The sequence below is a fragment of the Syngnathus scovelli genome, chromosome 5 (genome assembly GCF_024217435.2).
Source record: "Syngnathus scovelli strain Florida chromosome 5, RoL_Ssco_1.2, whole genome shotgun sequence".
Classification (NCBI taxonomy): Eukaryota; Metazoa; Chordata; class Actinopteri; order Syngnathiformes; family Syngnathidae; genus Syngnathus; species Syngnathus scovelli.
Genome location: NC_090851.1, coordinates 9,017,075 through 9,038,359, shown reverse-complemented (window position 1 = coordinate 9,038,359; position 21,285 = coordinate 9,017,075). Strand labels below are relative to the sequence as shown.

At 40.9% G+C, this 21,285-nt stretch overlaps 2 protein-coding genes and 1 long non-coding RNA gene across 4 annotated transcripts; 1 reads left to right on the top strand and 2 right to left on the bottom strand.

Moving 5' to 3' along the window:
* Positions 1–2,191: 2,191 nt before the first annotated feature.
* Positions 2,192–7,498, bottom strand: metrnlb (meteorin like, glial cell differentiation regulator b). The gene is made up of 5 exons (XM_049720380.2): positions 7,198–7,498; positions 6,108–6,291; positions 5,218–5,443; positions 3,978–4,037; positions 2,192–3,650 (listed from the first exon to the last, which is right to left on the bottom strand). Exons 1-5 carry the CDS (start codon positions 7,302–7,304, stop codon positions 3,334–3,336), a joined length of 894 nt encoding a protein of 297 aa, XP_049576337.1. The 5' UTR covers positions 7,305–7,498; the 3' UTR covers positions 2,192–3,333.
* Positions 7,499–10,862: 3,364 nt separating this feature from the next.
* b3gntl1 (UDP-GlcNAc:betaGal beta-1,3-N-acetylglucosaminyltransferase-like 1) lies at positions 10,863–21,221 on the bottom strand. Of its 2 annotated transcripts, XM_049720378.2 has the most exons (12): positions 20,686–21,220; positions 20,412–20,528; positions 20,116–20,215; positions 19,445–19,509; positions 18,725–18,790; positions 17,415–17,510; positions 14,790–14,885; positions 14,287–14,411; positions 13,505–13,640; positions 13,335–13,403; positions 13,191–13,265; positions 10,863–12,429 (listed from the first exon to the last, which is right to left on the bottom strand). In XM_049720378.2, the coding sequence occupies exons 1-12, from the start codon at positions 20,809–20,811 to the stop codon at positions 12,349–12,351; spliced, it is 1,152 nt and encodes a 383-aa protein (XP_049576335.1). In that variant the 5' UTR covers positions 20,812–21,220; the 3' UTR covers positions 10,863–12,348. The 2 variants fall into 2 exon arrangements, with proteins under 2 accessions (XP_049576335.1, XP_049576336.1); XM_049720379.2 differs by lacking the exon at positions 20,412–20,528 and having other exon boundaries at positions 20,686–21,221.
* Positions 15,928–20,031, top strand: LOC125968883 (uncharacterized). Its single transcript, XR_007481381.1, has 2 exons — positions 15,928–17,321; positions 18,212–20,031. It is a non-coding gene; the product is annotated as an uncharacterized lncRNA (long non-coding RNA).
* Positions 21,222–21,285: the final 64 nt, after the last annotated feature.

Genomic DNA, 21,285 nt, shown 5'->3' with positions numbered 1-21,285 from the left:
GCAATGTGAACCATTTTTGTCAAGATGTCAAATTTGACCGCTAGAGGGCGCCGTTGCCCTACAAACACAGCATTGGACATGTTTATCCGGGAGCCTGAACTTTTTTAAGATGCGGAACCCACGCATGGGGCCCCAAGCAAAAGTGGATATTGGGGCCCTCTATATCTGCCAATAATATTGGTAAATGGTGAAATATATTGCAGCAGTGTTATACTACGCGATGAATGAGGTTTATTGACTTAACATAGTATAGTTTGTTTAAAAATTGGACCGACCCAGGAAGTTCGATCAGTTTGACCCAACTTCGGGTTTTGTTAAAAAACAATTGAATCGTTGGGTTATTTTGTACAGACAAATGTGTTGTTTTTGGGAAATTGACCCTACTTCCCGAATCGGTTGTCTAGACTGTTTTTTCCCTTCAAAAATCAATTTTATACAGTCATTAATTGTCAGTTATCCAGCCCCCAGCAAAAACCATTAGGTTCATTCCTACGACTTTCACACACTTGTGATAGCCTGTAAATAGTATTGTGGCCTGTGTACATTAACAGCAATAAATCATTCTGTGGAAGTTGACATGAATTTAATTGTGTGCATCTGTCATGCTGTGCTTCTCGGGGTACTCGATGGAATCCAGACATAGCAAAAGCCTAAAATATTCTGCCACCTTTTAAAACGACTGACCCCACCATGCCCTGGCCGGTGCATCGTGAACGAGTATGGCCGCGTTTGCTGCGCATGCACTGATATTTTCCCTGAGCTCAGCCATTCCCTGGACTCCATCTGACCACACAGCTGTGCTTCTTGCATACCGCAAGTCAAACTGTTTCCATACCTCACCCACCCAAAGGTTAGCAATAGCAGAGGGATAAGTGTGTCCCGAATTAGTGAGTATGGCAAGGGGAACTGTGCCTGTTGCCAAGGGAAATTGCCAAGGGTGGTTGCAGGCCAGCTGGTGCTTGGCTTTCTGCTGCTGACATGTGAGCAACACACATGACATGAGTCCTTTTAAGTTTTCTTAAACAACAAGCTAAGACTAATATATCCCCAAATGTGAAGCCAAGTAGTGGTGGAAGGCGTACTGATATTTATAGATAATCCTTCCAAGGCTCCAGGGCCTTCCTCCAACCTTCGCACTGCTTTATGTCTATTCTCGGTTGCTTCCTTTCACTTGTCTCCACACCTTGTCACATTTACTTGACGACTGGAAAACCGTACTACCCTTAACTTCACAACTGCCCCCCCCCCCCGAGAATTGTATGTAATTATTATAACAAATTTAGTATTAAATGTGTTTTTAGAAACATAACTTTTGACAAGGCCTGTATGACTCTTTAAACAAAAAGACGAGGAGAAAGTGTGAAAAGTGAGTGTCAAATTGTTGCAAAACTCACATTTCCCATTGATGAGACCATCAACTTGGTTGCATCAAGATTTTTTTTTCATACGTGAAGGTAATAATATCAAAATACTTCAATACTTCATAAAAACTTTTCTTTCTGGTGCATGTCTGCAACATCTGACTTGTGAACATAACATGAGCCTTTAACGATGGTCAGTTTACTACAGATTGCTATTGTTTTAGTTCTGAATGTGAAGATGTTACTGGGGCGGATCTATTTAAGAAGGGTATGGGGCCTCAAGTCACCCAAAGTCTTGAAAAATCCTATACTCTTAGTTATCACCTGTAACAGAAAGTTATGATGTCGATTTTTTAAAATAATATACATAAAACTGGCTACATTTGCTACATTTGTCAGTATGGCCAGTGCGGCCTTTGTTTTTCTGTATGCTGCCCTTGGAGGTAAAAGTTGGGATACACCCGAGTTTCAGAAATCATTCATGAGGCTCATGAATAATCCCATAGCACAGCTGTTTTGCAAATGTGGCTGCATATTTGTTGAATGTCTAGCACCAAGACTCACTATTTTTCTTCAGTATTTGTTTGCACAGAGGTCATGCGGGCTTGCGTTGGTGAAAAAAAAAACCCCATGATTTTCAACTAAAATCAAATGTCAGCAGTTATTCTTCTTGGAAAAAAACCGAAAACAGCCGTTGGTGCTTGACAAAATGACTCATCACTAATACAATTTGAATTCAGATTCAGTTACAAAAGGCTTGTCATTAGCCTTAAGGGAACAAAACAATTTTGAGATATAAAATTATTTAATTAACCCCAACATGCAAGCAATGAAACTGCCAAAATGTTTTATTGCTCTCCAGTCAATGCACAACACATTTATTTTGGGGAATTCTGGTAGTTTTTCAATTGATAACATTTACAACAAGTTTGTGAATGACCAAATCAATTCTGCGCAAAAAAAGTCTAAAAACAGGGACATCAATTAAAAAAAAATCTGTAAATATAGACACAGCAAAACACGAGGATAACTGGCGAAATACATATGATATATAAAGACTCACAGAGTTGAATATTGTACACATCTGAAAGAAGATGATACTGTTTTTAACAGAGCTTTTTACAAAGCAAACATTCAATTCAAGAATGATCAAACAAAGTATCCCCTTGAGGAAAATATCAACCTCTTAAAAATAATGGACTAAGTCGTGTTTTGACAAAAAGCTTTTTTGTTTTATGTTTAACGTCTCCTGAAATGAAACTAAAAATAAGTATTTGGTTAAGTTTTTTTTTTTTTGCTGAAAAAAAATTGAAAAAGTACTTAGGCCATTATTTTAGGAAGTTCCAAACAAGTTAGTGCTTCATATCTCATTATTTACAAACACTTATCCTGGTACAATGACTTGGCAACAGCATTATATTCAATTACAAATAATTTGATTAAATTCATTGATTGGCAGGTATGATAACAGCACATGACATTTGATACTTCAGTAACTCGAGGTACAGAACATTTTAGACAAGCTCACTATGTTACCTGTTGCCTCCACGAAGGATGCTCACTTTTCACCAGCAGTCAATTTTTTGTTTGATAAAGCAAAAGGTCTTTTTTTCTAAATCTTGCAAGAACATTACCTTAAACAAGAATTTACAAGTCATAAAAATGAATGAACATGAAAATGAAAAAATGATTCCTATTCATAATGCCAGACAAACTCAATAGCAATTGAAAAATAATACTTCATAAAATATTTCATCTAGTCTCTTCAAATCATGTAGTAATAAGCTCTAAGATATTAATTTGATTCCATTGGAACCAGATGACGAAACCCAACCTTTACCATCAATAACATTCTGTAGAGGAGAAAGCTTTAGGAGAGGTCCATTGTTTACAGATTTGCTGCACAGCAACAATACAAGGTTGTAGATGACCTCCATTCTCAAGCTTTCCGGCTGTTCCACTTTGCATTCCCTCAGTCAACGTCAACTTGACAAGGGTTGCTTCCTGTACTCCGCGCTCTGCCGTAAAGCCTCAGGAAGTCCTTATAGCGAGGCGCGCAGCCAAGCCACGCTTCACCAAAATGGACAGAGCCAGTAAAAAGGTACTCGTCTCCTCTGTGGGGAAGGCCACACTTTGTGGGAATGCTGACACGCCCCGTCCAGCGCCGCACTTTGGCCCCACCGCTGACAAACATTCTGTTCTTCTGGCGGAAGAGTCGGCTCAGAGTCAGCTCGGCCTGGGAGTGCTCGTCGCCGATCGATAGCACGGCTTCAAAGGTGCCGCTGCCCGCTACAGAGACAACAGAGACCTTATTCTTATTTTCAGTGCATCAATGTTAGCAGTGTAGTGTGAAGAATTAATCGGATTCAAATCGACATCGCAATGGAGGAGAAGGCAATTTTCAAAGCTGTCATAGGTCAGTGTTCTGATTGAAGTAGATAAACACATTTATATATGTATATTTTTTGAAAACTTCACACACAACGAAGATGGGGGGGCGGGGATTGCCCCTCACCACATGTATAATTTCAGCAAATAAATATATAAATAAATAAATACATTTAAAAAAAATCCTTGGACTAATCAACATGAGCACAGCTTTGTTTTTATATTTACCAAAGTCACTGGTGCAGACAGCCAAGAGGACTTCTTCATCCGAACACGGTTCACAAGTGACTAGAGTAAGAAAAGGAAATTGGAATTAGCTAACATTGCATTGTAGCGAACGTCAACGTAATAATTGTGTGGTTGAGGTTCTTTGAACTGGTTGGACATATTAAAGACCAACAGCACACTTCCTCCCTTGCCTCCAAGCTGATTGACTCTTATGGGTGGCCTACCCAAAATGCCTCAATCCTTTGATTGACAGCCGAGGGATGATCGGCTGACTTTTATGCTTGACCCCAAAATGACCTTTTGATTGGCCTGTTTGTTTTTACAAGTCTGGCTGAGACAAGATGGCGGGGGGCAAGGGAGTCATTCATGCTGGATGAGATGGCTCACATGGGCAATGTGGCCTTTTATGCACAAAATCACCCAATTTTGTCCTGTCACCTTTGCTCACATCACTGAGACAGACCTGTGCTGAACAGATTAACATCTCATTAGAGATGATCACCTACTACAAATTGAGGACAACTACATAATAATGTGAAACCTGACTTGTGACAGCTGTTTTTGACTTTGTTTACATTGAATTTTAGTCGTTTTTATTAACTGTGCAGACTCCCTCCTCAAAACTAAATTGAGACTTCTGCAAGGATTTTATTATACTTAGCTATTGCTTTTGAAACTCAGTGCAAAGTCAACCATCATTTTCTGGAAATCTTTTTGGTGCCACCACAAAAGGGTGCCAAAGTCAGTAAAGGGGAAAAGTGAAATGACAATAACAGAAGTGGAATTTGGGAGGTTAGGGAAAAAGTCTGGCTCTTCCAAGTACTCTGCTTTCCACCCACATTCCAGAAACATGCATGTAAGGCTCAATGAAGCCTCTCAAATGTCCATAGGTGCAAATGTATGTTTGTTCATATGTGCCTCGTAAATGGCTGGCGGCCAGTCAAGGGTGTACCCTGCCTCTTGCCAGGAGTGGGCTGGGATAAGCTCCAGCTCACTCACAACCCAAATGAGGCCTTAAAATGAATGGATGGATAGTGAATGCAGCAAATCAACACTTCAAATCATTGGCATCAGCAATATGATCATTATCTTAGTTTTTTTTAAAGGAGATTGCATAGACTAAGATATACGTACATTTTCCAGCCAACTCAAAATAGCTCCCATGTATTTTAATATAAGACCTCAGACATTTTTTTGGTCAGGATAAAGAACTGCATACAACATGGTGGACGATTCTTACCAAAACCAGGTTGAAGGTGTGGGTACAGGTGTGCTCCGGGCCCTTTGGTGGACACCAGCTCGTATTGGAAAGCAGTTATCCTGCGACTGATGTCTGCCTGGTGGACGGCCTCCACAAAGAGAGCGCCGTTGGCCAGGCTGAAACAACGTATTTTTCCCTGCGGCTGTTCGCTCTCGGCCATCAGCAGCCTCAGATCACCAGTTCGCTCCAAATACAGGTGAGAACCCTTGATGACGATACACAGTTTGTATTATGCACGTACAGTAAAATGGACTTTCTATAGTGGTATCTTAACTAACATGTGTTCCAACGTGCACGGTTTTCGATTAGGAGTTGTCGCTGAGTCTTTATGATTTAGAAGAAAAAAAAATGCCTCAAAATGCCTGACACCACATCGCCATATGGAACTTCTCAACATTCGCCCACCACATCTGCACTGAAAGATATTTATTGTTTTTGGTGCTCACATTTTCAGCTATCAAAATACCTAGAGGATTTTGTCAATTTAATTTTTTCTAACCATGGGTCCTTAAAAGGTGAATGCAGAGAAGAAGGAGCGGATGATGTCAGACTTTCCAATGATCTGATCGGCTGGATCGGATCTACAGATATTATGCATTTTATGCAATTTTTTTTGATTGGGGGAAAAAAAAAACTGTTCAGTGACAGTGAAGTGGGAAAATTTTATCTTTTTTATAATGTTCTTATACAAACATTTACATAAAAATGTTGATGTTTTTTAGGTGGCTGGAATGGATTAACGGCATTTGCGTTCATTTCAATAGGGAAAGTGGATTTGGGATACGATTTTTTTTTAGTTATAAGCATTGCCATGCACCAAATTAAACTTGTAGGTCTAGGTACCACTATATTGATAATAAAGACACTACCTGTGAGTGACGCTGGGGTTTGACGCACGCATGGAGACCTGCCATGTTTGCCGATGTCGGTTCTGTGTTTGGACGCAGGTTGACGATGATGGCGCCAGTCGGGTAGAGCCACTCCAACGAGCCCTGGGAGCAGCGTAAGTAGACCTGCTCCACGTCTCTGCGATGCGACTCGTGGGTCAGACCACTAAGGGGAAAAAAAAGATTTAGTTCATGGGGCGCAAAGATAATAAAGACAAAATTTCTCTCTTCTACTGATGTGGTCAGCGTGCACGAGCAACCTCAACATCCAAATGACAAGGGGGTTATTAAGTCGTTAGAAGTCGGCTAAAATTTACAGCGCCACATGTGAAGTCATCCCTCTCGTTCTTTACAACTTTAGGAGGGGGACAAGTGATCAAAGGCTCCATATGGTTTTATTTATTTAAGATAGGAACTGGAGATTAGACATTCTTGTGCTGGGCAATGTGGATTGCATTTCAACATTTTAGATCAGCATCTTAAGTAAAAAATAAGAGTTGGGGACAGATGGAGCAGGATTTGTTTATAAGCAGATCCTCAAAAATAAATGTTATTTATTAGTCTGACCTAAACAAACACGCAGTCATAAATATGACGTCTACATAATCCCCATAAGGGTATTTACTGCTGTAAACAATAATCAAAGTGGAAGAAGAAAAGTTACTCATTTATATTCCCGTCAACGCGTCATATAAACAAATACAGTTAGTTTATCCATCGATGCCAGCAACAACTTGGCAGATATTTAACTTTAGGCAACTTTTTGTTTACGGGTGCGTCTTGGGATTTTTCTTATGTAAAATTTGTGGCTCGGAAAAAGTTAAACTGCACGCTGAAATTCAATTCGAGGAACAAAGAACGAAGAAAAAAAAAAACCTTGAAGCGCTCGAATCTCTCCGAAAGAAAAGTTTCAAAATAAGACGCTCCTGTTCACTTTATTTAAAAGACGCGACCACCTACCTACCTGGAAGCAGACAAACAATGTTAACAATATGGTGTGAGAGGGCAAAAGTGGAATTTATGCTCGTGATTGCGCGCATCGTGTGTTTATTGGCGTGGGCTCCATCCTTACCTTCCTCGCCAGTTGCACAGATCGCTGGAGTACTGAGCCGCGGTACACAAGGCCCGGTACACAAGCGCCATTGTGACCCACTGGAGTGCAGCCCACGGCCGGATCATCCTGGCGGTCCGGATCCCGACGATTGTACTGTGCCTCTCCAAGCCGTAAGAACCGATAACAACGCACGGTGAAAAGATCCGCGTCAGCTACATTGCGGGTTAGAGGCTCGTGTGGGGACTGGGAGTGTGCGCACCACCAGCCCTTTTTAAATAAGTTTTCTTGGCCGTGCACGGTGGGAGCGTGCCAGAAGCTGACTGGACACGCGAGTACTTGCTCCAAGCCACGCCCACACTACTCGCCTTGAAACTGCAGTACGCGTGCACCGCGCAAATTGGTGTGCGCGCGTGCGTGGAGTTTCTGCGGTCAGCAAAATGAGCTTCTGTTGACCAAAAATACTGAACCAATTTTAGATTCAACACAAGTGAATAAAGTTGGGGCATTGTTTCTTTCAATGAATAATAGGAAGTAAGAAATTATGCATTTACCTCGTTAAATGCATTTTTCACATTGCTGGATTTTAGTTGAATAAGTATTCTTCTGACGTCTTTTGTATTTTGAAAACAGGCATTGGGATATACTGCAGACATTTTTTCCTGATATTATGATCAGATAGCATTAAAGATAGTGAATAAACACATAGAGGTATTTTTTCTGATGTTATCATTAGATAGTATTAAAGATAGTAGTGACCTTTTGCCAAACTACTACGTTAATTCAAGTATTAACTATTTGTATTCAAACTGTACATAGCATAGAAGAATTACAGATCTCGACACGATGAGTATTGGTGGAAAAAGACAAGGAAAAGTCACACGTGTGCTCTAAACGCCTCTTAGGTTTTCCCGTGAGAAAACAGTCGGAACGGCAAGCATGTTGCCCTCTTGTCACATTCCCACTGAGTGCCACAGCAATGAAGTGTATTTCGAGAAATACCTAAAGACCACTGCACTCCCCTCAACACACACACACACACACACACACACACACACACACACACCACCATCACTGATGAATGGTGGGCTGTCACTTGTAAATTTGGTACTCAAAACACTTCTCACTGCTTCCCCATTCACCTACTGATGACACACCATGACCAAGTAGGGGGTTCAGTGTCTTGCTCAATAATAGGGTCTCAATGGCTGGGAATGGAACTCTTAACCTCTGGGTTGGAAGATGATCACTCTATCACTGAGCCAGGCCCGGCCCCAGGAGGCATTTCTCTAAGCAGTATGGGCGACAGTAACTTTCATTTTTAATCGGAGCGGACGATCAGACAATTACGTTAACTAAGGCCATGGATATCTCAGGGGGTCCTCAAAACAAACATTTTTTTTTTTTTTTACAAACCCAAAACATTCTTCAAAGAAGGCTGATGAACATTATGTTCCCCATGGGGGATAAGTGGAAAAAATTCCCGGAATAATCAGTAAATACATGAATATAAATTATTTGGCCTGGAACCTGGGGGTTCAAAGCATATTTTGTGGGAGGAGGCCAGGGGGCAGTGCCCCCAGTAGCTGAGTCCCGCACAATGGCAACTAGTTGTTGAGAGTTGCTCGCCTGAAGTATGATTGAATTTCCCATTGAGTATAATAAAGGGGAAGAAATTCTGAAAAATACAGACTCACAGACTTTGATCACTGCTGCCAGATGTGGAGGCAGCAGAGGGAGTGTCATCCTGCCACCACAACAGAGGAAGCCAGTGATGTGTGTTTTGACCTCATTGCTCATTCACCATAGTACAGCAAGTAGATTTCACCCGCTCCCATGTTTCACCTGGCCCCTCTCAGGCAGTCCCATGAAGGGGAAACATTTTGTCAGTCCACACACTGTTTCCTGATGGTGACACACACACACGCACGTACGCACATACACACACACACGTACATTCCTCAGTCTCTGATTTCAACCTTCATGGTTCTAACTTCCTCCACACTCACATGGCACACTCTCCTTTCTTGGAAAGTGGAAGGGGGGGTTCCCCTGAGGGTGCACTTGAAAATAAAATACCCGCAGGGAGCATCTGAGTCATAGTGATCCACATACACCTTCTGAGTTACACAATTTGCAAACATGTTTTTGTAAATTACTTATGAATGTTGAAATAGTAAGAAACAAACAAGACCTTCCACATATTTAGTACACTATGTTTAAAAGTAATTATTGCAAAGCAAACTGGAAAGAATTAAATACAAACTTGCAAACAATCAAAACATTTCATAATAGACATGTTCCCACTCATGGCATTGAACTACCTTCGTGTTTGTGTTCTTTAATTTGTTGCCTTTATCTTCTGACTTTGTCGCTTGGATGATGGACACATAATCACTACTGAGCTAATTATTAATGAGTGAACCACTAATGTGCAGCACAAAGGATATTATCCTCTGTGGGGCGTGACTTGAAACATATCAGAAAAGAATTTCAACTGATAGATCACAAGGTTTCTTTCCTTTCTGTCGTTACTGTCATTGCAATACGAAGATTTATGTCACAAAGGCAGATGTCATCAGACCATGTTGTGCATGTGTTCCTTGGCCTTGCATAGCGTGACGGCACAAAAAAAAAGAGACCAGGAAACAAAGGAATGTGTTAAAAGGCCTTCAGTGTCTGACCTTTACGAGCGCACTTCACCCAAACACACCCGATTCTTATCAGTTGCCCTGCTTGGTGCAAGTTTATTTGACCAGCAGCCTCTGGGGTCAGTGTCATTTATTCTGCCTGTGTGTGTTAGTTATCAGAACTGATGTCTGCAGAGGGATGGAGTGTAAACACAAAGTAAAGCTATGTTTACTCTCTACTTGGATCTTTTTCATGGATTCTCCATTAGGGTTCATCGTGATCAAGTGCTTTATCATGAAGGATTGCAGAGGGGACAATTTGTGTTTGGACAGAGCAAGGTCTCCCTCAAACAACTGGCTTTGGTTTGTTACTCTCTAAAATGTGTCGCGTCAATCTGGCAGACTGAAAAGATGTGCTGAAAAGATGAGGCCAATCATATGGGTGATATAAACCAGCCATTGCCTCCATGCAAACATTTAGGGACACATGGAAAAAACATGCTAACCCAGAAAGATTCTTTTAATTTTGGTGCGCTAGTCTTCATTATTATATTATCGACTCACGTTTTATTCTTGCCACAGCCTTGCTTATCTCCTCATGACTTTCTTGTGCAAAAAGTCAACTTTATGGGACCAATAAAAGTTTGAATGAGTTGTTTTTTGGATAAGCACGGGATGAGATTCTTTTACTGATTTTAATCAGTTGAGAAATGGTGATGCTATCAGGTGCTTTTAAAACATTGCGTACCATTCGTGCAACAGAAGACGAGGACGTTTGGAACGTTAGGCGCGTCTCTGATACTGGCAGTGGCGAAGACAAGTGAGCTCAACCAATCACAAGGAGCCTCCTGGAGCGAGCAGATGTTGAAATGCATCATCCTGGACCAAAGATGTGAAGTGGCTCAGAGACAAAGAATCAAAGGAGGCAACATTTGTTCCAAACTATTAGTTGTAAACATCTTCTCATTTTCTTTATTCTAAAGTCATTGTTTGACTATTTTGATGAGAGACACTGAAATGAATCAACTAATTGAAAACAAGATGGATAAGACAGACGATGGTGATGATCATCTTTAATTGCAGAAGCATGATGATACAACTATGTGGAGAAAACACAATAAAATACACAATATTAGGTCCAGAGGTTGTTGTTGGACAATTTTGATGAATTTGCCAACACAATGAGGTTGCAAATAAAAAATAAAGATGTGCTTTAATTTCAGAAGTTTCACAAACATTTGCCATTTAGGGATTTTAGCCATTTTATACTCCATTTTCATGGGCTCAAATGTATTTGGACAAAGTGACACCATTGTAGTTATAACTATTCTTTTTTTAATACTTGGATGAAAGTCCATTACAGTCAAATAACTGTCTGAACATCACCAAATTCTCAGTTACCTCCCTAGGGTTTGCTTTGCAGGGCAAACTCTGAGCCACAATCAGATTTTGTTTTATTTACTTCACTGTAAATGCTTGATTGCCACGAGTGCTCGGCAAACGTGACTATCTTACCAAGAAAAAAAAAAAAACTAATAGCACTATCAGGCCCAAACAGTCGTGCCTATTCATTGAAAACAATGCTGCAGTGTGCCCCTGCTGCCTCCTTCCAAGTTGCAGAGTGCAGATTTACAGAAAGGCAGGAACACTGAAGGAAATATGTGGTTAAAGGTCTGTTTGGCTCCAGGCAGAAAAGGTTCACGCTCCGTGAGGTAGAATAAACTATTTGGAGGGTTTACGTATCAGAGCTGTGCTCTCTTGGAGAGAATATTGTTTCATAGGAGTCTTGGAGAATGCCAAACAAGCACAGGCCGTGTCCATGTTTGTAGCAGATGTGTCCATGTGGTTACATCAGACAGGGAGGCCACACCCATTGTTGAGTTCAGTGCTCTGATGCTCCACGCACTCCCTCACATCTTTTAACATTAAAAAGTTCAAGTGTAAAGGTCACACCTTTGATACTAACAACTTGCAGCTGTAATCATCGAGTCATCTTTTCAGAAAATGTGTCTACTCCAATAAGCTAAAAATGAAGGAATAGCTTTGGAAGGTCCAAATTGATGAGCTGTTTCTATCTTCTTGCCATTAGGAACATCACTATGGATACAAAATACATTACGTATGCGTATGAAATGTGCAGCAAGTCAGGAAGCAGGTGAGAGTAGTTAAATGCAGAGATTGCCAAAAGCTGGGATGCTTCTGTCCCAAAGTAAATCAACTTGCATGGACATTAGCACCAAGCTGGTCTCCTCATTGCAAGTTTGCAGGAAACTGACAGTCCAGAAAGATGTCATTATTTACATAAACCACATCAATGCTAAACATATTGCTTATTCAACCTTGTCATAATGTTGCACTGATGTTTCCAGTGTGCTCACACGGAGCCATTTCAAGTACTCTCATAAGCCAATCATTTCCTAGCTTGACAGAAAGAATTTAATTAGCTGTGCGATATGGCCCTAATTCCTCCTGATACCTCCAAAAATGGAAAAACTCCCCCAACTTGCCCCATAACAGCTAGACTCAAGATTTTCTCAAGCGGTCAGTTGAAATGGAAGAAATCTATTCCTTCTTTCAACTGCAACGAGTTGAGGTTTTCTTCTAGAACACCACCTGTCATGTCCTAGACACACAAGAAACAGTGCGTATGAGAAAAAAACATTAAGAGAGACAAAGCAAAAATGTTTATGCAAAACCTCATTTGACATTCTCCAGTATTTGTTCTAAGAACCAAACTTTTTTGGGAGGTATCTTGTTGACATCCTGTCTTCTGAGTTTGCGTTGGAGTTTATAAATGCGCTAAAATTTACACCCACATTGACAAGCCTACAAATCAAGTTTAACCTTGGCTTTGTGAACACAGTTCAAAGACGTCCTATTGTTGCTTTGAGCAATGTAGCATTTGGCTGACAAACATGGGATCGAGTCCAGGTGTTTTTCACAGAAAATTACACCGACTCCACATCTAATTCCCATAATTGACCAATTAGTATTGCCTGCTGATGGGGTCAGCGTAGATTTGATGTCTGAGTCTGGGAGATAAGGATGCTATTTGTCATTTGGCAGCGAGAATGTTTTTCTTGGTTGCCTATGTGTGCATTTGACCAGACACTGCAAAAAAAAAAAAAAAAAAGAAAAAAATGAAACTGGTTTGAAGATTTGACAAAGTCCTTTTTGACAACAATTTAAAAATGAGCAGATCAGTTGATGTTTATACAAGCGCCATGTGTTCAAAGATCAGGCTGCTGTCTCTAGCCATTTCCTGCAGGCCTCCTGTGTGCTACGTCCTGTGCCGGGCACACGCCCTCGCTCATTATGTCGTTAACGCAGATTGTTGAGCTGGGGGTTAGAAACAGCAAACACACAAAAACACTTTCAGCTCACCAGTTTGACACAGATGATAAACGGGGGCGACGCATCTTTGTAGTGCAGGATGGGAATTCTTGGCTTTGGTCGCTCCTAAACAGAAGGCAAAAGACAGCTTAGTGCTAACTCTAGATGCACAGATAAGTGTTTAGTTAAGCTCACCTTGGAGTCCTCATAGGTGTAAAAACCTTTATTAATCTTGTTGTGGTCCACATCGCAGAAAGCTTTGACCTTACAAAAATGACATCACAATAGAGAACTGGTGGTGCCCATGAACATCTATAGTGCATCCATTCATCTTTTCTATTCTTGCAATATATATGACGACATACTTTGTTCCGATTAGTGTCGTTAAGGCAACGATACAGCTTCCGGCCCTGTTTCCCGGCATTCCATATGGTGAAGCTCTCCCATTGGCTAATGACTCTCTCCTGAAGGAATCCAACTCGCAGGTTCCAAATGGTTTCCCTAACAATGGAGATGGCATATAATAAGCATGTTCGTATGTGTCCCTTTAACCTGGCTCATCAACACGCTGACATTTTTTACATAACGCACACACAATCACGTTCATAAATTCACACGTCTTCATGTGTCAGACAATCATCTCAGTACGTCTTTGTCACCCTCCCAAGTTTTTAAGAAAGCATTTCTCACCTCACAAACATTGTCTATAATTACTTTACGTGTGCGAGGCCAGGTTTCACTTGTCAAAGGAAGTAGCGGATGAGGAGGGGGTGTCAAGGAGTTGGGGGGGGGGATTGGGTGGAAAGTAGGCAAGCTTGAAATAGGCTTCCCAAAATAAGGCGGCTAATAGATAATGACAGGGAGGAGGATGCTTGGTGAAGGGCCTTGTACATAATGATAATAATAATAATATTTTATATAATAATAAAGAGAAGTTCAGGAAGAAAAGGGAAAAAAGTGAAAGAGAAAATGTATGATATAGCTGAGTACGTCTTGGCCAAGTGATGCATTGCATGTCTGTGTTGAGCCGAGGGAATCTAGGATGGCAGCGGGCAGCTGTGAGGAGGTGGAGGATCAACAGTATGTCTAAGTGCATGTGCTTGAGCACGAGTAGCTGAGTGGAGAAGGGTGAGATGGTGAAACTGACTCTTTCACGGAGTGTGTTGTGGCCTTCTCGTGGTAACGGTACACCACAAGGCACTGGTCAACCCGGGTCACCAGTCCTCCTTCCCGAAGACTCTGGTAAAAGAAGATCAAATCCTCTGGGACTCCCTGGAGACAGAGACGAATCAAAATGAAGTAGACAATAAAAACTTGTTAACCCCTGCGCAAGAGAAGATCTTGCAAATAAAACAAAACAATACACCTTGATTTATACTATAACGCATTTTTCAAGAGCTGCAGCTGTAACAAAGCGTTTTGCATACAGCAATGGGATAAGCACAAAGACAGTGAAAACTGTAAAGTGAAACACAAATTAATATACAACTGCAGAACCGTAACAGTCGAAAGTCAGTCAAAAGCAAAAGGATAAATATCACTTCAAAACTCACTGTCCAATTTAATTTAATAATAATCACACAAATTAACAAAGAAATGTATGTCATGCATGTGTTTGCAGTGTGGAGTGTAAAAGTTTTTGTACTTTACTTTGCTCTCCTCGCTGAACCATCCAACAGTAGAGAACCAGTCCCTCGAGCAGAACCAAGTCGGCATGATTACTGTTGGTCCATGTGAGGTGTATACCTAAAGTGCAAGAAATGTCCTCAAACATCAGCTCATAAGATATAAAGAACAGTGTTTACACTGCAAAGTGGATTGACCATATAAGGAAATTCTGTCAGCTTTTCACAGATATAAATATTGTAGGAGCGAGCGCCATCCTTGATGACAACATATCAAATTAGAGTGAAGCTACTCTGCCTGCACCAAAGGCAGGAGAATGAACATTATCACTGGCTGAAGATATTACTACAGATCATTCAGGAGGAATTAATTATGCTCTTGTTTGGATCAAGGGCTCCCTCTATAGTTATGATGTGTTGTTTACATTCAAGTGACTGGCAAATCCAAATCACCAGTGCCTAAATCAGTCAAATCTGACTGTGACAGACACTGACTACTAAAGAAAAATAAATTCTTCAAGTGAGAGTGAAGTGCTGTCCTGTCAGAAACACAAACAATACCACAAAGGCGGGTCCAACCAACATTGTGGGCTAAAGAAGGTGATCTGAGGTCACCATGGTAATAACAAAACAGCATGGTCCTACTTTAAATATGGTGCTTGAATATAATGTCATGGTCCGTCCTAGCAGCAAACGCATCACCTCCATGATAAGCATGAAGTGGCCTCACAAAGTCCCACCATGTGCACATGTTGATTTTAAAATCTGCAAAGAAATGTGCTCCTGAACAACATGAAAAGGTGTGTGCTTCCAGACACGTACACATACAAGGGAATCACAATTAATGCCTTTCTTTTTACCGTTTTTTATTTCTTTGGCTGCATCTCCTAAACTAAACGCCATGATGAGCTGTATATTTACGTTCTCACAGACCCCCACCTCACTGCTCTCCAAGCCCCCCCTTATTCCTCTTTCCATCCTCTGGGTGTCCTGTCACAGTTGTTGTGTTTAGCGTGTGGGGATGATTTCAGGTTAATCTTGTCTTTCTTCAGTTGCCTCACTATATTTCACACGATGTGTAAATGTGCGCACGTAAAATTTTATGTGCACACAATTGCCTGGCTCAAAATGAAAAAAAGACCAAAACGTCAGAGTCAGCTGGACGAATCTACTAAATATGAGCATGTGTGTGTTTATGTGCATCCACCTACGTGCATGTGGCTCCTCTGTTGCAATATTTCAACACTTTGCAGATGTAAACTAAAGCCAAATGCATGAATCGGATGAATAAGAATGTGGGAAAGCATGAGAAAGTCTGAGGCTGTGACTAGTGAGCAGGGTTGGGAAGGCTATTGATAACCATACCTAATGTCCTGCAGATGAACACTCAAGAGTCCTGCTCTGAATCAAGTGAAGCAAGCACCACCCTGAGTAAATCTGGTTTACGTCTACCTAGGCCCGGCTTTTTGACCCGACAAGTAGAGGCAAAGATGCAGAATGTGGAGAAAGAGAAGCGCGAGGAAAATGAGTTGTTTTAAGAAGGGAGAAATGATCACATTCTCATGAAATGTAATATCATATAAATATCCTTGAATGCCTGGCAAAGCATTATCCAGACGGTGTGTGTGTGTCTGTGTGTGTAATCAAGAGACCTGTCGTCTTGGTGACAGTGTGTTTTGCTCCGACAGCAACTGCAGTTGCAATGCTACATTCCACTGCTACATAAATTCAAATACAGGAGACGCTCCTCAATGTTTATCGCAGCGAAATTTATTTTCCAGCTTTTAGCTTCTCCGCTCTGTAAACTTTTGAGTATCCACAACTATGGTGCAAAGATGCGGCTATCCAGCCCAAAATTATTGTTTGCAGTATAATTGCACTTCTTGACTCAATCATCCTAAAATGATCTGTGCATTTTCTATTCAAGTTTATGGTGGTGGGGAGCAGGAGCCCATGTCAACTCCCCTTTGACAGGCGGCAGACTACAACTTGATTGCCAGTCAATCACAAGGCACATATGGAAAGGAAACAACCACTCGAAGTGATTTCAAGGTCTGCATAAAAGTCAAGTACGTGAACCAGTACACTATCAATGACCCATATAGTCCTGGAGCCACTATTTTTATTTTTGGATGATGTTGGATGACATTCAACCTTAGGAAGTTGTTTTCCCGTTGAAATACCTGACTTCTAACCAGTGAGAGGATTGGCTGTCTCCTCCAGTTTTGGCTTTTACTTGTCTTTTTGCTCCTTACACAGCATCTGGGTTAAACTTTAATATGCTGGCAGTGTGGAAGTGAACGTCATGTACTATTGCAGCACTATAAGCATACCCAGATGTCCCCTGCAAATGAAAGACAAAGTCTCCTCAGTAAACTTCACAGTGCAGTTTGGTTTGCAAACCTAACAGTTCCAGGACCGACACTTTCCACTAATGACAGATGACAGCGGGAGCCGCTTCCTTTGGTGGGACTGAGTGACAGAAAGGTCACCAGCGATCCGTAGCTAATATCCAGTCCGTCCACCGGGCCGTTTCCGTGGAAACGGCAAGGGGCAGGTATGTATCCTGTTTTAAACTGACCTGCTCAGTGCCTGCCACATGACCCCTCTGAAAGGCCCATACAGAGTGCAGTGAGCTCAGAGTGTTTACTTGTGTGAGGAGTTGATCCTGAGTGATTGTGTTGATCCAGCGCGTGTAGCGTTCCGTGGAGCTCTCTGGAAGCCGGCGAACTCTGCAGCCTATCAACTGTAATAAAAAACACAAATTGATGAGAAAGTCAACATGGCTGCTTTTCAAACTTTGAAACTGTAATACACAGTCACAGCTTCCAGTGGTTGGGGAAGGGCCTTGTGACTGTAAAAGGACAGTACATAAAACAAAAAAAGTTCTACAGCTGAAACTCACAATTGTTTGAATAATTCGATTCTGTCGATTATTTTGTTGATTAACTAATGAATGAGAGAACAAATGTTTAAAGGGTTTGGAGAATTTTCCGAATAATCTTGTAATTGAATAGTTGACAATTAATCGATTAATCGTTGCACCTCTAAAGAAACATTTAAAAACAAATGACAGTGATTTCCCCTTTTTTACAATTAATCAACCTAAAGTCTATCTATAACAGGTTTACCTTTGCCAGAAAGTTAATTGTTCAAAGTATTGTGTATCTTAGTTTGCTGCTAGAAAAGTATCACACAAAAACATGACCACTATCCTTTGCGCATGAATGTTACAAAGACCAGGGAAAAAAATAACACTACCATGAAACCACAAAATCATCTTCTTTTTTTAGAGTGGTATGGAATTTTTAAAATATGAATACATATTTACTAGCTTTTCTTTACATAGGTATCTTGACATTGGCAGCAGTTGTAATCCAATGAAGATATGGTTTCATAATCAGACCACTTGTTTATATGAAGTTTTTAATATTCTTTTTTTGGCAGATTGTAGACCCAGATTCCACAGTCAATACCTAGCAGATGGGAGAAGCCGAGGCCCTTGTCCAAAAAGAAAAAGACCTTCTGATGTTCTGCATTTTGACACAGAGCTGTCAAGTGAAAAAAATGACAAGCGTAACAGAAAGGGACAGGCTGTTTGTGCAGGGCGGCAGGCCTGCTGTCTCTGTACTGTCTCCCTCACTTCCCTCACACATATGACCCCCAACCCCTGACCTGGAGGGCCACAGAAAGCATCAACACCGGATACTCACACTGCTCTGCATGCCAACATCATGGCATGTGGACACAGTCGCTCTTATTGTGCAAATATTTCAAACATTTGGATAAGATTCACTTCCTGCACACAGGTCTGCAAAACACATTAATGCAGACAAAAATGGCTTCTGTCTGAGCGAGTGGTGTGAAGGACAGATGACAGAAAGTGAAAAGACAAAAAAAAAGTCGGGCGAGGATAAAGGAAAGGAAGTTAATGTAAAAAACACGTGTAGCAAAACTTACGGAGCTTGAGTGGAGGACAGATGTCTCAAACTGCAACCGAACTCTTTGGGGCAACATGATGTCATCCTGCGACACACGAGGAACAGTAATTCACAATGCACGTCAAATATAAGTGAGGATGCAAATATAATAGCGTGTGATCTCTGTTTGAAATGGTAGAGGCGTTTTTTTTTAACCTTTTCTCTTTCTTCGAGAGAATACTCATTATAAATCGTATTAAACTTGATTAGCTCTCGGAGAACAGAACCCCAACATGAAAGAATAGGAGCAGATTTTTCCCCCCTCATCTCCTCATCTGGAACCGATTTTCTCTGAATGTATATGTAATCATGCATGGAGAGGAAAAGATCAGACTTGTAATAACATTTAAGATGTGCTTGACAAAGTCTAAAAGAAACGCTTTCGCTTCATCTACTTTTGGTCTTTTGTAGGACTTGAACTGTGTCGAGCAGAGGGACAAGTACAAGCGAGCTAATGGAGGAATTTTATGAGAATGCAGTCGGACTGTCAGGCACCGTGTTTTGATGGACACCCTCCGTTGGAACAAAGAAAAGTCTTAATGTGGAGTTTAAAAGCAAAACTAAGAAGTGATGAGGTCAACTTCATTTGATTAGTGGCGGAGGGTTCCAGATGGTCTTTCCATTCCAGGTTTTTCAAATTGGACGTAGGATGACAAGTGACGTTTTAATAGAACTAACATAAGACTGCACACATACTTACCGCATCCTGAAAGCACAAGTATTTTCCAGAACTCTGCGCTACTGCCTTATTTTTTGCATATCCCACTGAAAGAAAAAGCAGCATTTCCATAAGTTTCCATTTGGGAGATTTTACATTGACCTGTATGAGCGACAATGGTTAGAACATGATGTACTCGGTAGATCAGTATACTTCTTTATGTATTTTTCAAATACACAAAGTACTAAAACATGCATGCTTTCACACTAGTACTAGAAGAAAATGGTGACATTTTTGCATGATTCCATTGATTTATGTGAAGATAATTATGCTATTCTGAAAATAACTGATCATTAAGTATGACTATGTTAAAAAGCAAAGTTGCTGAGGACAAACAAATGTCTTGCATGATGCATCTTTGGAAATAATTCGATGACTGATGCCATCATTAAGGGAGCCAGGAATGCAGATTGTGTTTACACGCATGCAAATACTCAACAGCTCCTCAAGCAACGCACATCTCAATTACATGATGTGATGTTAAAATGTCAAGATGGAAGTCATTTTCATTCAAGCTGTATAAAACTGGGAGTGGGGTGGAAACAAAACTGGCTGAATACAAAAACACAGCTTATTGTGTCATGCAACTTTCTGATAAATGATTGCTTCTAAGATGTGGACTGAATCACTCAGTACAACAGAACAGAACAGACCTCCTCTTGGTTGGTCGGAGTTATGGCCACTAATCACCACTGAGATGCCCCTTGCTTCTAATTTCCCCTTCCAAGCCTCCATCACTTTTCTGGAGTCATCCTAGAGAACAAGCAAATGGATAACAAGATGGCTTTGGAACATAGAAAACTATGTGGTATGATAATTCAATGAGAAAAATATTATTTTAGAGAAATGATGGATCCATGTTGGAAGATTGATGCATGTTGAAATTCTATACATACAAGACAAACCACACACGGTATGCAAAAATGTGAATAAATCTAACAAAACATACAGTACTGGCATCATCAAACATGGATAGTTCCATAATCCCAGTGAAGTCTTGGTCCAATATTGATTGCAGACACTCATCCAGCCAACAGGAGGCGTTGTACACGGGCATGATGATACTCTGAGACACATAAGGTATTCTTATTCGGCATTCGACCGCCCAAAATACTGCTGGGATAGGCTCCAGCGCACCCGCGACTCTAGTGTGGATGAGCAGTTTGAAAGATACAAATTCAAATTATTATTTATATTTGTGTGTTTATTTGTTTCTCACCTACCACGTCAACTTTACTCTGGCTCTCCTGTGCGTCAGGTTCTGTTTCTGCCCCAGTTTGTACGGTACGAAGACGCTTTGGAGGCTTCACGTTCAACTCGAACACCTCGTCTGAACATTCCATGGTCATCTCAATGTGAAAACGGACAATCGCGGGCTAATATTTCAGTATAGAAGCTATTTCACTCATCCAACCACTTTGATCACAAGTTTATTTTAAGTACTGGCAGTTTATGGGGTATTCTTTACGTGAGTAGCTCATTCACGTGTGCGCTCCGCTATGATTTCCGTAAACAATCCAACTCATTCTCTGATTGGTTAATCGTAGACGAACAACGACATTGGATTCGCGGTTACTATTGTCAATCATAAAATGTGGGGACGTCACAGTAAACGCCCAGTTTATGTGCATGGACTATGAATGGAGTGTGAATGAACATGGAGTACATATCATTTCGCAATTTTCGTAGAGTACTCATAAAGTTCTTCACTTAGTTATAGAATATAGTCATACGTATCGTTAGCCAAATTGCAAAGTTTATTTTTCTGGTTGGTTTATCACAGACAAATTATTTAGGTTGATTTACCTGACATGTTTCGCGTG

What these genes read in the sequence shown, in the direction of transcription:
- metrnlb (XM_049720380.2), bottom strand. Translation starts at nt 7,304, where the DNA reads ATGATCCGGCCGTGGGCTGCACTCCAGTGGGTCACAATGGCGCTTGTG. An exon ending in CTGTGCAACTGGCGAGGAAG is followed by an intron (nt 6,292 to 7,197) that starts GTAAGGATGGAG and finishes TTTTCCCCTTAG; the next exon opens with TGGTCTGACCCACGAGTCGC. An exon ending in TGTCTGCACCAGTGACTTTG is followed by an intron (nt 3,651 to 3,977) that starts GTAAATATAAAA and finishes TTGTCTCTGTAG; the next exon opens with CGGGCAGCGGCACCTTTGAA.
- b3gntl1 (XM_049720378.2), bottom strand. Translation starts at nt 20,811, where the DNA reads ATGACCATGGAATGTTCAGACGAGGTGTTCGAGTTGAACGTGAAGCCT. An exon ending in CTCCGACCAACCAAGAGGAG is followed by an intron (nt 19,510 to 20,115) that starts GTCTGTTCTGTT and finishes TTTTTCTTTCAG; the next exon opens with TGGGATATGCAAAAAATAAG. An exon ending in ACGACACTAATCGGAACAAA is followed by an intron (nt 13,404 to 13,504) that starts GTATGTCGTCAT and finishes CATTTTTGTAAG; the next exon opens with GTCAAAGCTTTCTGCGATGT.